Source organism: Eschrichtius robustus, chromosome 6 (genome assembly GCF_028021215.1).
Source record: "Eschrichtius robustus isolate mEscRob2 chromosome 6, mEscRob2.pri, whole genome shotgun sequence".
NCBI classification, from domain to species: Eukaryota; Metazoa; Chordata; class Mammalia; order Artiodactyla; family Eschrichtiidae; genus Eschrichtius; species Eschrichtius robustus.
In genome coordinates this window covers 78,620,621-78,636,117 of record NC_090829.1, presented here as the reverse complement: position 1 = coordinate 78,636,117, position 15,497 = coordinate 78,620,621, and the positions used below count along the sequence as shown (strand labels likewise).

General features: G+C 35.7%; 1 protein-coding gene across 1 annotated transcript in view; it reads right to left on the bottom strand.

Moving 5' to 3' along the window:
- KPNA1 (karyopherin subunit alpha 1) overlaps positions 1 to 15,497 on the bottom strand; it is a 73,313-nt gene that overhangs the window by 37,195 nt on the left and 20,621 nt on the right. The window contains exon 2 of the mRNA XM_068546631.1: positions 10,761 to 10,894. Coding sequence (XP_068402732.1) covers positions 10,761 to 10,889 — 129 coding nt within the window. The 5' untranslated portion in view covers positions 10,890 to 10,894. The remainder of the gene's footprint in view (positions 1 to 10,760; positions 10,895 to 15,497) is intronic.

The window sequence follows — 15,497 nt, the reverse complement described above, 5'->3', positions numbered from 1 at the left end:
GAGAAGGAAAAACAGTACAATCCATTTTAGCAAACAGCAGCTTTTTAAGTATACACCTACTTAGGTGTACCCAGTCATTCTGCTCCTAAATATCTATCCCAGAGAAAAGGAAATATAGGTCTATACAAAAAGCTGTCCATGAATGTTCACAACAGCTTTATTTGCAACCAGCAAAAACTGGAAACAATCCAAATTACCATCAACAGGTGAATGGATAAACCAATTGTGGTCTGTGCATATAATTGAATATTACTCAACAATAAAACAGAATGAGCTACTGACAAACAACATATGAATCTCAAAATGATTAAGCTGATTGAAAGAAGCCAGACAGGGCTTCCCTGGTAGCACAGTGGTTAAGAATCCGCCCGCCAATGAAGGGGACACGGGTTCGAGCCCTCGTCTGGGAAGATCCCACATGCCGCGGAGCAACTAAGCCCGTGAGCCACAACTACTGAGCCTGCGAGCCACAGCTACTGAAGCCCGCGCGCCTAGAGCTGTGCTCCGCAACGAGAAGCCACTGCAATGAGAAGCCTGCGCACCGCAATGAAGAGCAGCCCCCGCTCGCCGCAACTAGAGAAAGCCCGCGTGCAGCAACAAAGACCCAACGCTGCCAAAAATAAATAAATAAATAAATTCTATAAAAAATTCAAAATAAAGATTTAAAAAGAAAAAAAAAGAAGCCGGACAAACAAGATGCACATTGTATAATTTCATTTATGCAAACTAACGAGTGGTGACAGAAACAGATCAGAAGTGGCTTGGAGATAGGATGAGAGGGGTAGAGAAAAGGTACCATAAAGGTGTACCAGAAAAGTCTGGGGAGATAAACATATTCACTATCTTAATTATGGTGATGGTTTCACAGATATATACATATGTCCAAACTCATCAAATTGTGCAGTTTATTGAATGTCAACTACATTGACATATATCAATGCCATATTGACATTGTCAATAACATATGACATATTGTATACCACAAAGATTCTTTTTTTAGTTAGAAAAGAGTAATAGCTGAAATAAATTTAAATACTTCTATTATGTTAAACACTATGCGTTCCTAATAATTTTTTAAATTATTTATTTATTTTTGGGTGCGCCAAGGGCACGTCATGCGGGATCTTAGTTCCCTGACCAGGGATTGAACCCATGCCTCCTACAGTGGAAGCGCAGCGTCTTAACCACTGGAACACCAGGGAAGTCCCCTGATAATGTCTTAATACACACTCACCCTTTACTGCTCCCCTTGGAGGATGCTAAGGAACCAACTCATTATTTTGAAAACAAAGGGAGAGAATCAAGTATTTCTCTTTCCTGTATGATTAGTAATTCAGGAAAACAAAAAACTTGTTGAGGAAAAGCTCCTCTTTAGAATGACCTGCTAGTTAATAAAAGCAGAAGGAATGATAAAATGATCACTGCAACTCCTGGTAAAGTAATGGATCTAGGCAATGACCATCAAAGGTTACTAAGCTTGAGGTGAAAAACTGATGGGTGTTGACTAGAGGCTTGATATTAAGGAACTGTTAACTTTTTAAGGTATGATAATACAGGCATGACTTGGAGATATCGCAGGTTGAGTTCCAGACCACCACAATGAAGTGAGTCACACGAATTTTTTGGTTTCTCAGTGCATGTAAAAGTTATGTTTACACTATACTGCAGTATATTATAGGAAGTGCCCAAAAGCATTATGCCTAAAAAATACAATGTATATCTTAATTTAAAAATACTTTATTGCTGGGGCTTCCCTGGTGGTCCAGTGGTTAAGACTCTGCGCTTCCAACGCACAGGGCACGGGTTCAATCCCTGGTCAGGGGAACTAACATCTTGCATGCCGCGCAGCGCGGCTGAAACAAAACAAAACAAAACTTTATTGCTAAAAAATGTTAACCATCACTTGAGCCTTCAGCGAGTCATAATCTTTTTCCAATATCAAAAAAAAGTAACATCACTGATTACAGATCACCATAACAAATACAATTATAATGAAAAAGTTTGAAACGTGAAAACTACCAAAATGTGACATAGAGATACGAACTGAGCAACTGCTATTAGAAAAATAATGCCAACACACTTGATGCAGGGCTGCCACAAACCTTCAATTTATTAAACACATACACACACACAATATCTGTGAAGCATGATAAAGCAAAGTGCAATGAAACAAGGTATGCCTGTACTACTCTGGTAAGCCTTTATCTTTCAGAGATATATACTGAAGTATTTATAAATGAAATAATTTGATGCCTGGGATTTGTTTCAAAGTAATTCAGGGCATTATTTTACTTCTGTCTAAAGCAGCAGTCCCCAACCTTTTTGGCACCAGGGACCTAAGACAATTTTTCCATGGACTGGGGCGGGGGGACGATGGTTCAGGTGGTAATGCAAGCAACGGGGAGCGGTAGGGAATGGCAGATGAAGCTTCGCTCGCTTGCTCGCCCACCGCTCACCTCCTGCTGTGTGGCCTGGTTCCTAACAGGCCACTGACCGATATCGGTCTGCAGCCCAGGGGTTGCGGACCCCTGGTCTAAAGGACACTCTCCAACATTGCTTGTAGTACAGATCTGGTGGTGATGAATTTTTTTCAGTTTTTGTATGCCTAAACACAGCTTTGTTTCTCCAGTTTTTGAAAAATATTTTTGCCAGCTACAGAATTTAAAGTTGACAGTTTCTTTCTTTGAGTAATTTAAAGATGTTTTTCCACTGTCTTCTGGCTTGTATTATACACTATTAATGAGAAATCTGATGTCAACTTTATCTTTGTTCTTCTTTATATAACACGATTGTTTTCTCTGGATGTTCTTAAGACTTTCTCTTTATGATTGGTTATAAGTAGTTTGGCTATACCATGCCATAGTGTAGTTTTCTTCATGTCTTTCGTGGCTGGAATTCACTGAGTTTCTTGGATCAGTGGGTTTATAGTTTTCAATAATTATGAAAAGTTTTTAGCCATTATTTCTTCAAACATTTTTTTCTCTTCCACCCTCTCTCCTCTCCTTCGGGGATCCAAACCATGTACTAGGTTTCTTATAAGTTGTACTGATGTCTGCTCTTCCGTGTGTGCGCACGCGTGTGCACGCGTGTATTCTTCTACCTCTCTTTTTCATTTTGGATAGTTTCTAGTCTTATCCCTTGAAGTTCATGAATCTTCTCTTCTGCAATTTCCAAATTTACCATTGATCCTATCTGTGTATTTTTGTTCTGACATCGTAGTTTTTCTCTAGAAGTTCAATTTGAGTCATTTTTCTATCTTCTATGCCTTTACTTAATGTTTTGAACATAATACAGTTATTTGATTGTTCTCCTGATTAATGATAATGTTCTCCTACTTCTTTGTACACCTGATAATCTTCGTTTGGATGCCAGACATTGTCATTTTGACTTAGTTGGGTACTGGATATTTTTGCATTCCTATAAATTTTCTTGGGCATTGTTCTGATATGTAGCTAAGTAATATGGAAACAGTTTGATCTTCTTGGATCTTGCTTTTATGATTTGCTAGGTAGGTCTTGAAGCAGTACTAACTCTATGGCTAATTAATCTCCACTACTGAGGCAAGACCCTCTTGAATACCTAATGCCCCAAGAATTATTCCAGTCTGGCTAGGGGAACAGGCACTATTCTTAGCCCTATATAAGTGACAGGCACTGTTCCCTCTAATCCATTTGGGTATTTCTCCAAGCCTTGGGTAGTTTCCTCAAACATATGTGATCAGTACATGCTTAATATTCAAGGAAATCCTTTGAAGATCTCCAGTTCTCTATGAATACAGGTCTCTCCTTTCTGGTATTCCATCCTATGAACTCCATTTGTTTTGGTGTCCCGGGACTCAGCTCTGTCTCAACTCAGGCAATCTATGGGCTCTGCCTTAGTTCCCCTTCCCTATGTTGAAACTTGGAAACTCTCAGGCAGCAAGCTGAGGCAAGTTGTAGAGCTCACCTCATTTGTTTCCCATCTCTAGAGATTACTATCATTGAATGCTTGATGTCTGTTTTTTTTTTTTTAATTGAGGTATAGTTGATTCACAATACTGTATTATTTTCAGGTGTATAGCAAAGTGATTTAAAGAGAGATCATTTTCCATTATAGGTTATTACAAGATACTGAATGTTGTTCCTTGTGTTATACAGTAAATTCGTGTTGCTTGTCTATTTTATGTATAGTAGTTTGTGAACCCGATACTTCTAATTTACCCCTCCCCTACCTCCCTTTCCCCTTTGGTGACCGTAAGTTTGTTTCCTATGTCTCAGTCTATTTCTGTTTTGTATATAGATTCATTTGGATTATATTTTAGATTTCACATATAAGTGATATCATATATTTGTCTTTTTTTCTGATTCACTCCACTTACTATGATTTTCTACAGGTCCATCCATGTTCCCGCAAATGGCAATATTTCATTCTTTTTATGGCTAATATTCCATTGTGTGTGTGCGTGTGTGCATGTGTGTGTGTGCATGCACGCGTGTGTGCATGCATGTGTGACCATCTGTATGTTTTCTTCAGAGAAATGTTTATTTAAGTCTTCTGCCCATTTTTTGATTGGGTTTCCTTTATTTGATGTTGACCTGTATGAGCTGTTTATATATTTTGGAAATTAAGCCCTTGTTGGTCACATCGTTTGCAAATATTTTCTCCCATTATGTAGGCTGTCTTTTTTTTTGTTTATGGTTTCCTTTGCCATGCAAAAGCTTGTAAGTTTGATTAGGTCCCATTTATTTCTGCTTTTCTTTCTTTTGCTTTGGGAGACTGACCTAAGAAAACACTGGTATGATTTATATCAGAGAATGTTTTGTCTACGTTCTCTTCTAGGAGTTTTATGGTATCATGTCTTATATGTAAGTCTTTAAGCCATTGTGAGTTTACTTTTGTATATGGTGTGAGGGACTGTTCTAACTTCACTGATTTATCAATACATGAGGCTGTCCAGCTTTCCGAACACCACTTGTTGAACAGAATTTCTTTTCTCCATTGTATATTCTTGCCTCCTTTGTCAAAGATTAATTGACCGTAGGTGTGTTGGTTTACTTCTGGGCTCTCTATTCTCTATTTATCCATGCCCGTTTTTGTGCCAATACCACGCTGTTTTGATTAGCTTTGTAGTACTGTCTAAAGTCTGGGAGGGTTATGCCTCCAGCTTTGTTCTTTTTCCTCAGGATTGCTTTGGCAACTCTGGGTCTTTTATGGTTCCATATAAATTTTAGAATTATTTGTTCTAGTTCTGTGAAAAATGTCATGGATAATTTGATACAGATCTCATTAAATCTGTAGATTGCTTTGGGTAGTATGGCCATTTTAACTATACTAATTCTTCCAATCCAAGAGCATGGGATATCTTTCCATTTCATTGAATCGTCTTCAATTTCCTTCGTCAATGTTTTATAGTTCTCAAGGTATACGTCTTTCACCTCCTTCGTCACGTTTATTCTTAGGTTTTTTTTTTTTGGACACTATTTTAAAAGAGATTTTTTTTTACTCTCTCTTTCTGATATTGCATTGTTAGTGCAATGAAATGCCAACGGATTTCTGTATATTAATCCTGTATCCTGCTACTTTGCTAAATTCATTTATTAGTTCTAAAAGTTTTTGTGTGGAGTTTTTAGGGTTTTCTATATAGAGTATATCATATATCATCTGCATATAATGACAGTTTTACCTCTTCCCGTCCAATCTGGGTACCTTTCATTTCTTTTTCTTGTCTGACTGATGTGGCTAGGACTTCCAATACTATGTTGAGTAGAAGTGGTTAGAGTGGCCATCCTTGTCTTGTTCCAGAATTTAGCAGGAAGGCTTTCAGCTTTTCACCGTTGAGTATTATGTTGGCTGTGGGTTTGTCATAAAAGCTTTTATTATGTTAAGTTCCCTCTATACCTACTTTGGTGACTGTTCTTATCATGAATGGATATTGAACTTTATCAAATGCTTTTTCTGCATCTACTGAAGTGATCACATGGTTTCTGTCTTTTCTTTTGTTAATGTGATGTATCACATTGATTCATTTGCATATGCTGAACCATCCTTGTGACCCTGGAATGAATCCAACTTGTTCATGGTGTATGATCCTTTTATGTTGTTGGATTCAGTTTGCTAATATTTTGTTGAGTATTTTTGCACCTATATTTATCAAAGATATTGGCCTGTAATTTTCTTTTTGTAGTGTCTTTGTCTGATTTGGGTATGAGGGTGATGGCGGCTTTTCATATAATGACTTCGGGAGTGTTCCCTCCTCTTCAATCTTTTGGAATAGTTTGAGAAGAATAGCTATAAGTTCTTTAATGTCTGGTGTCTTAAAACTGTTGTTTCACGTATTTTGTCTGTTTACTGTTGGTTGCTTTGAGTAATAGGGTAAATCTGGGCCCTGCTACTCCACTTTGGCTGGAAGCAAAGTCCTCATAGTACCCTTTCTGAAATTCAAAATATCCTACTTTTGGCTAATGAGAGCCTGTTTAAGCTATCTCCTGAGTCTTTTCACCACAATTTCACATCTTAACTTCCTTGCTTTATGTTATGAAAAAACATTATAGGTTCACCTTGAATATTCCCTATCTTTAATGAAGAATCAGCTATTTTTCCAAGGAGCCTTGTTCCTTGGAGAGAAAAATTCTAATGACCACCATCTCAGGGTACTAGGGGTGCTCACTGCTACAAGGTATATCACTATTTCTAGGTGTTTTCAGGACAAAGCTGGGTGTGTGTGTGTGTTTAAAGAAAATATATAATGAATCCCTAGTGATATTACAATTCAAATTTATATAACTTCTGATTTTACATTTCCATATTTTAAGCTACAAAAATCCAGGTTCCTAGTATTAAATACATAAATACTTATTTGCTGTATTCATATATAAGAATACATAGTTTCAGAATAAATATCAATCCTATATGATTACAAAAAGCAGTTAAAGATTTGTTTATACTTTTTTTGTCCTTACGGTATATCCCAATATAGATAATTAATCATATTGTCATATTTTAAAGTTTATTAAATAATTCCTTTCTATGTAGTTTAACCACAACAAGCATGATACACAGTAAGCATCCTTTAATTACTTTTATTTATTTTTAAGGATAGCCTCCCTCATGTTGATTTAGTTTTGTTTTACAATTACTTAAAACATTTACATGACTCAAAAATCAAACCTAATCACTAAAATTACATCTACTGGTAAAGCAAAATTTATATTCACAGGCAGGGTCCTTAATATGGTATGATGGAATTTAAAATCAAAAACACAATACTATTTAAGTCACAAGGATGACAAGAAAAGAAGTTAAGAAATTACCTAAGACTACAGCTATGCAACAAGCCCACAGGATAAACAATACTGACTGGAGCAAGAGGACAACAAATATAAGATGAAGGTCTCTAGAGTAAAGAAATAGAACTGAAATTATCTGAGAAGTTTAACCAAGTAGAAAATCAGACAAAAATAATTTAAAAGAACTGTAGGAAAGAGAAGACAGCCAGGAATTCGAAGAAAGCCAAGCAGGTAAAAAATGAGACAATTAACCCCAGGAAAAAACAAAGTATTAAGAAAGGAAATGTAACCACAATATACTATTCAGCTCAGCAATGAATTCTTACATATTGTAATATAACTTTACACTAGGAAGATGCACAGGTAAGGGAAAGAGTGGTTTAAGAGCTTAAATCCTCACCTACTGTAACAGAACATCAATAGATAATATTTTAAATTGATAAAGACATATAGTAACATACACATATTACTCAGAAACGCAGCAGTATAAACCACGTTGAACAGCTGAGAGGTTGAAAGTGGTTTACTTGGGAATGAGACCAAGAACACTGCTGGTTTGGTTTCAAGTATTTTAGGACTATTTAACTTTTTCAACTATGTACATGTATTATTCAGAGAAAAATAGGTTGGTTTGTTTTTATCTGCTTCTTTGACCAGTTTTATTAAGAAATAATTGACATACATCACTATATAAGTTTAAGGTATACAGCATGATGGTGTGATTTACGTATATTGTGAAGTGACTACCACAACAGGTTCAGCTAACATCCATCTTCTCATATAGATACAACAGAAAGAAAAAAACTTATCCATCTTTCCTATATATCATACACCAGTGTTAGCTACAGTCATGTTGTACATTACCTCCCTCATACTTATTTATCTTATAACTGGAAGTTTGTACCTTTGGACCACCTTCCTCCAATTCTTCCTCCCCCAATCATCCACCTCTGGTAACAAGTCTGATCTCTTTTTCTATGAGCTTGGGTATTTTTGTTTCTTGTTTTTAGATTCCACATATAAGCATGTGTCTTTCTCTGTCTGGCTTATCTCACTCCACATAATGCCTTCAAAGTCCATCCTTGTTGTCTCAAAAAAATAGGTTTTAAAAAAGACAAAAATGGCCAAAATAATCATGATTTGTATACCATGTACAGACTACATGTTGACTGAAATTGTAAACAAGTTGTTCAGTGGGAAAAGTTGGCTGTCCACAAGTTTTATCAACTTGCTTACTTCACAAAATATTTCTTGTAACTAAAAACATCAATCAAGCCTCCATTCTTTATCACTATGGTTTTTACAGACTTTTTAGCATCATTATGTTACCTACATACATTGAGTTAGCAAGAGTCTGCTTGATTCAAAATATTTTAATAATAAATGCAAATTTCATCTTTTTATACATAAAAAATTATAAAACTGGCTCAATCAGAATGACATCAACTAGTAAAATTTTTGCCAAAAAATAAATTTTAGTTTGGTCTGCTGGTGTCAAATAAATAAAGGTCATTTATACAGTGCTGCCTAAATAACAAATATTAAGTGCTAGTCTGCTGAAAGGAAAGCTCTAGAAGATGCAGTTATCTTTTGTGTACTTGGCAGCATCAATTCCTGAACTACCCTCGAAACTAGCTGCACAGCTGGCCTAAGCCTGTGACTTTTCCAGATAGATGACTAAGCAACTGTGGAAAGATAAGCAGTACCTAAATGAATCTGTATATTACTGATGTTTACTATTTTACAAATTAGGTGTGAGACAAGTACTGCTGTGATATTAAGAAGCCTGATTTGCTTTACCAGTTCTCCTTACATAAGATGGCACATATGAAACAACAAAATTAAGATTTTAAATAGAGCAATATTCCAGAAACTTATCACAGAAACCTATTAAAGCCCTAGCACAGTTTCAGACTCATACAATGAAGATGACAGAACTTCAACTACAAACGTTTTTAGTCAGATAAGTGGGGCCATACTTGCGACCTGACAGAGCATCTGCCTTCACGCAACTGAATATGAAAAACTTACTTTTATATAGATTTTACAATGAAGTCTAATAACGTGAATTCCCTGTCACCAAGAAGAAACAGTATAAAATAAACACTGTTAATGGCAGACTGTCACTACTACATCTTCAAATGGCTTTATGCCAAATATAATGTATAGGCTAGTCGTTATATTCAGACCTATACTTGTGCTTGTGTGCGTACATACATGTATTCACATTTACATGTAAATATAAATATATAATAATGCTGTTGTAATACCTGAATTTTACCCCCAAAATAGAAGCTAAATAAAAGCTCATGCAAAGAAAAGGTTCCACTTCGAATAAGACACAGATGAATAAAGATGCAACAAGAAACCAAGAGAAACTCATCCTTTTATGAATAAGTGATTGCTTTCAAAGACAGTAAAGCACAATGTTAAGAATTCATAACTTAATTTGCTGCACTTAATATAAACTCTATTACAATATTACAAACTCATTGCCCTCCCACCAATAGTAATAATGATAAAGTGATTCAAACATCTACAGCCCAAACAAATAAAACACTGAGGTTGTAATGCACTCTTGGACTTCAAATAATTGGATTATCTAGTGCAGTGTTACTCAAAAGAACAGTGTATGTTGAATAACTCACTATAACTGTAAACTATTTATAACAAATTGCCTTATTTCTCAGGTATGAAGGGTTCTGACTCATTCACTTGCCTTTTATGGAGCTTTCATAGTGTGGGGGTCACATGGTCCTTCCAAGCCTCAAGCCTTAGCAAAAAAAGTCACCTAAGTGTTCTACCTTTAAATTTCCTTGCCAAAAGGGATGGACCATTTGTCCTAAGCGTTTTTAGAGAAAGGTAAAGTGAAGGTGAGTCTCAGATTCCCCTGTAGACATTCTCAGGTTAAAAATGATCAAAAATCCCTGTCCTAAATGTCCTTATGAATAATACAGAATTCAGGGGTGAAAAGACTTATTCCTTGAAATTTTGTTTAAAATACTACCTAATAAAGAAACATAAAGATAGAAAGACACAAAGCAAGTACAGCGAACTGTTGATAATTACTGAACCCAAAGGATGGGTTTATGAGGTTCATTATCTGTTCTTTATTTTTGTACATGTTTATAAACTTTCAAATTAAAATTTAGAATGAAAAGCAATGTTCTGTTGGTCACTTGAAAATTCATTAATAAACACATAAAATCTTAAAGAAGTTGTAGCTCTAGAAAAATAAAACAAATAGGCCAAAATATTAAATAGTAGTTGGGAACATGAGAACCTGAGAGATTTCTTCATTCTTCTATTCTGCTTTTCATTACCTCCACTCCCCTCCCCCTAAAACATGTTGATTTTATAGTTGGGAGGGGGATATACACCACACAAACATATATATTAAAACATTGTTAAAATTAAAATACAGGACGGTGCTGTCAGGATTAAAAAGAAACATTAAGTTCTTTAAGAGAAATTAATTAAGGGTAAAGGACTTACCTGCTCTTCTCTTTTCTGCTTACGTAACTGCAGTCCTTCTTCCTCCCTCCTTCTGCGCATCTCATCAGGATTCAGGGACTTATTTTTGTAACTTTTCAGGCGAAAGTTCTCTTTTCCTGGGGTAGTCATGACTTCTACAAAAATAAGAGGGAGGGAGGGAACAGATGAGCTCAGCTGACTATAAAGAGCTCTGTTACTTTAATAGCTCAATCTTTTAAACATATACATGCTCAGACCCACCCCACAGGAATGTCAAATGGTTACTTTAACAGCTTTATTAAAGTGTACAATTCAGTGTCTTTTAGTATATTCACAATTATGTGCAAATCAACACCACAGTAAATTTTTAAACATTTTCACCACCTCAAAAAGCTATTGCTCCTATTCAGGATATTTCATGTGAATAGACTACGTGTGATCTTCTGTGCCTGGCTTCTTCAACTTAGCACAGTATTTTCAAAGTTCATCCGTGTTGCAGCATATATTAGTACTTTATTCCTTTTTTTGGCTGAATAATATCCCATTGTATGGAGATACTCCATTATATTTATCCACTCATCAAATGATGGACATTTGAGTTCTTTCCACTTTTGGGCTATTATGACTAGTGCTTCCATAAACATTTGTCGACAAGTTTTTATGCAGGCTTATGTTTTCATTTCTCTTGGGTATATACCTATACACTCTGTTTAATCATTTCAGGAGCTGCCAGACTATTTTTCCAAAGTGGCTGCACCATTTTACATTCCTATCAGCAGTATACAAGTGTTGCCAATTTTTCCATATCCTCACCAACACCTGCTATCACAACTTTTTTTTAAACTGAAATACAGCTGATTTACAATACTGTATTAGTTTCAGGTGTAGAGCAAAGTATCACAACCTTCTGATTCTAGCCATTCTAGTGGGATAGATGTCTTTTAACATATTTATTTGCCAACTACATATCCTCCATAAAAAATGTCTATTCAGATTCTTTGCCCATTTTAAAATTGTGTTGTCTTTTTACCACTGAGCTGTAAGAGTTCTTTAGATAGAAGTCCCTGTCAGATACATGATTTGTTAATATTTTCTTCCATTTTATAGGTTGTCTTTTCACTTTCTTGATGGTCAAATCTACTGTTAAAACCCTCTCATGAATTTTGAAGCACCAAAAGTTTTTAATTTTGATGGAATCCAAATTAATCAATTTCTTTTTCTGTTGCTCAATGCTTTTAGTGCCATACTTAGGGATTCTTAACCCTGTTTCCTTCTAAGAGTTTGAGAGTTTTATCTCTTACATCTAGGTTTGTCATCCATTTTGGGTTAATTTTTCTATGTGGTTTGAGGTAAAGGTCCAACTTCATTATTTTGCATGTGGCTACCAGTTGTTCCAGCACTACTGAAAAAACTATTCTTTCTCTATTGTACAGTCTTGACACTCTTGTTGAAAATCAGTCAATCACATATTTACAGTTTTATTTCTCAACTTTCGATTCTATTCCCTTGATCCGTATGTGTATCCTTGTGCCAATTCCACACAATCTTATCTTTTTTGTAATAAGTTTTAAAATCAGGAAGTATGAGTCCTATTTTATTCTTTTTCAAGATTGTTTTGACTCACCTGGATACACTGCTATTCCATGTGAATTTTAGAATCAGTTTGTCAATTCCTACAGAGAAGTCAGCTGGGATTCCAATATGAACTGCACTGAATCTGTAGATCAATTTGGGGAGTATTGCCACCTTAATGTTAAATCTTCCAACCCATGAACACAATTTTTTTTTTTACTTAGATCTTTAATTTCTTTCAACAATGTTTTGTAGTTTTCAGAGTGTTTTACACTTCTTTTGTTAAATTTACTCCTAAGTATTTTTTAATGCTATTGTAAATGGAATTATTTTCTTAATTTCATCTTTGGATTGTTCATGACAAATCTATATAAATACAATCGATTTTTATACATTGATTTTTGTATCCTGCAACCTTGCTGAACTGAACTTGTTTATTAATGCTATTTTATTAGTGCATTCTTTAGGATTTTCTACATAGATCATGTCATCTGCCAGAGATAGTTTTGCTTCTTTCAAAACTAGTAACATTTTTTGTTTTAAAGTCTAATTTTTCTGATATTAAGTATAGCCACTCCAGCTTCCTTATGGTTGCTACTTGTTTATCTTTTTCCATCCTTATACTTTCAGTGTATTTGTATCTTTAAACTTAAAGTATGTCTCAGGGAATTCCCTGGCAGTCCAGTGGTTAGGACTCTGCACTTCCACTGCAGGGGGCACGGGTTCAATCTCCGGTCAGGGAACTAAGATCCCACATGCTGTGACGTGGCCAAACATAAATAAATAAATAATGTCTCTTATAGAGAGCATATAGTTGGATTCAGCCTCACAATTTCTGCCTTTTTAATTAGACTGTTTAATCAATTCATATTTAGTGTTATTATTGATATAGTTGGAGCGATGACTGCTTTCCCATTTTTCATTTTCTGTCTCATGTCTTTCATTCCTTTATTACTCCTTTACTGCTTTCTTTTGCACTGATTTTCTAATGAAGCACTTAAATTTCTTTAGTGATTTTTTTCACTGTATTTTTTTAGTTTTTTTCCCCCCAGTAGTTGCTGAAGGGCTTACCATACACTTTCACTTAGAATCAGCTTCAGACTTATACTAGCTTAATTCCAATGAGATATAGAAATGTTATGCTGTATAATTCTATTCCCTTCCCCCCATTTTATCATATTGTTGTTATACATGTTAATGTTACAAATCCAACAACACAGTTATAATTATTACTTTATCATCTACAGTTACTTCCTTAGCTTAAGATAGTTTTGCTCCCACTCACCTCCTGAGCTGTTATTAGCAGATACATTTCAAATACATTACATTTCTATAGGCCCAAGAATACATTACAAAAAGTCCCCTACACACAAATTTTCAAGTTGCAAACTTTCCAAGATGCGAACGTGCGTTCGCATGTCTAATCATGTAAGCTAGTTCATGTGTCTGGTATAAATTGTCACGTGCATACATCCTCTACAAGTGGTTGTGCTTTTGTATACTTTACTGTACAGTACTGTATACAGTACAGTAGTACAGTATCTTTATTTCAAGCCCAGGATATCCAGAAGCAAGCATAAAAGCAGCAGTGATGTAGCTGGTACAGCTAAGAAGCGCCAAGCAATAACAATGGAAACAAAAGTGAAAATATTGAGAGAGTGGAGCGACAAGAGGAAGAAAAAGTAACTGAAGAACTGAAGAGATTCACGATGCAGGAAACGGCAAGGGCATTTTCTTTATTTGAGGAGGCACAGTTAGCTTCTGAGGCACGGCACCCAAATGTAGAACAGTACACGAAGGTTGCAGCAGCTGTTCAGAATGCAATCCAGTGCTACCGTGTCACCTATGACAAGAAAACAAAGAGCTACCCAGACATCACTGGGTCGTTTTTTCAAGAGGGAAGAATAGAATTGAATCCAGCAAGGAATCAGAACTTGTGCCATCAACGTCAGGTGTGAGTGAAATTGCAGCTTGCCCTCCTTCTCATATTGCTAATGATCCTTCAACTCCACCATTTCCCATCTCCTCTCCCTCCTCCACTCAGTAACTCTTCTTGCCTGTTCACTCGATGCCAGCCCTGTATGCCAGCTGTGGTATTGTGCTACTGTAGTTTTCAAGGTACTGTACTGTAAGATTAAAAATGTTTTCTTTTTTTGTTTTTTTATGTATTATTTGTGTGAAAAGTATTATAAGCCTATTACAGTACAGTACTATATAGCTGATTGTTAGTTGGGTACCTAGGCTAACTTTGTTGGACCGATGAACAAATTGGACTTACGAACATGCTCTTGGAACAGAACTCATTCGTATGTAGGGAACTTACTGTATATACATTATTTTACACAACTGCTTTTTAAATCAGTTTTAAGAAAAAAGGAGAAAAAATATGTGGTTATACACTCTCTTTTAAAATTACATCATTACCTTTACTGGTGCTCTTTGTTCATGTGGATTGAAATTACCATCTGCGGTCACTTGCTTTCAACCTAAAGAACTTCCCTTAGCCATCTTGCAAGGCAAGTCTGCTAGTAACAAAGTCTCTCAGTTTTTGTTATCTGCAAAGTATTTTACCTTCATTTTTAAAGGACAGCTTTGCTGGGTATAAAAAAATTGGGGTTAACAGTATTTGTCTCTGAGTACTTGGAATATATTGGGTTGGCCAAAAGGTTCATTGGTTTTTTCCGTACGCTGGCTCTAGTAGCGCTTAGTTGTCTTTAACTCCATTCGAAACAATTTTGTTAAGATTATATTGTGACAACTGTCATATCATCATGCATTAAAAAAAAACTTATCAAAATTGGTGAATTTTTGTGTAGCCATTTTAATACTGAAGATGGAAGAAAAAAAGCAACATTTTCAGCATATTATGCTTTATTATTTCAAGAAAGGTAAAAACGCAACTGAAACGCAAAAAAAAACGATTTGTGCAGTGTATGGAGAAGGTCCTGTGACTGATCGAACGTGTCAAAAGTGGTTTGTGAAGTTTCATGCTGGAGATTTCTCGCTGGATGATGCTCCACAGTCGGGCAGACCAGTTGAAGTTGAGATCAAAACAAGACATTAATTGAGAACAGTCAACGTTATACCACATGGGAGACAGCTGACATACTCAAAATATCCAAATCAAGCGTTGAAAATCATTTGCACCAGCTTGGTTGTTCATTGCTTTGATGTTTGGGTTCCAGT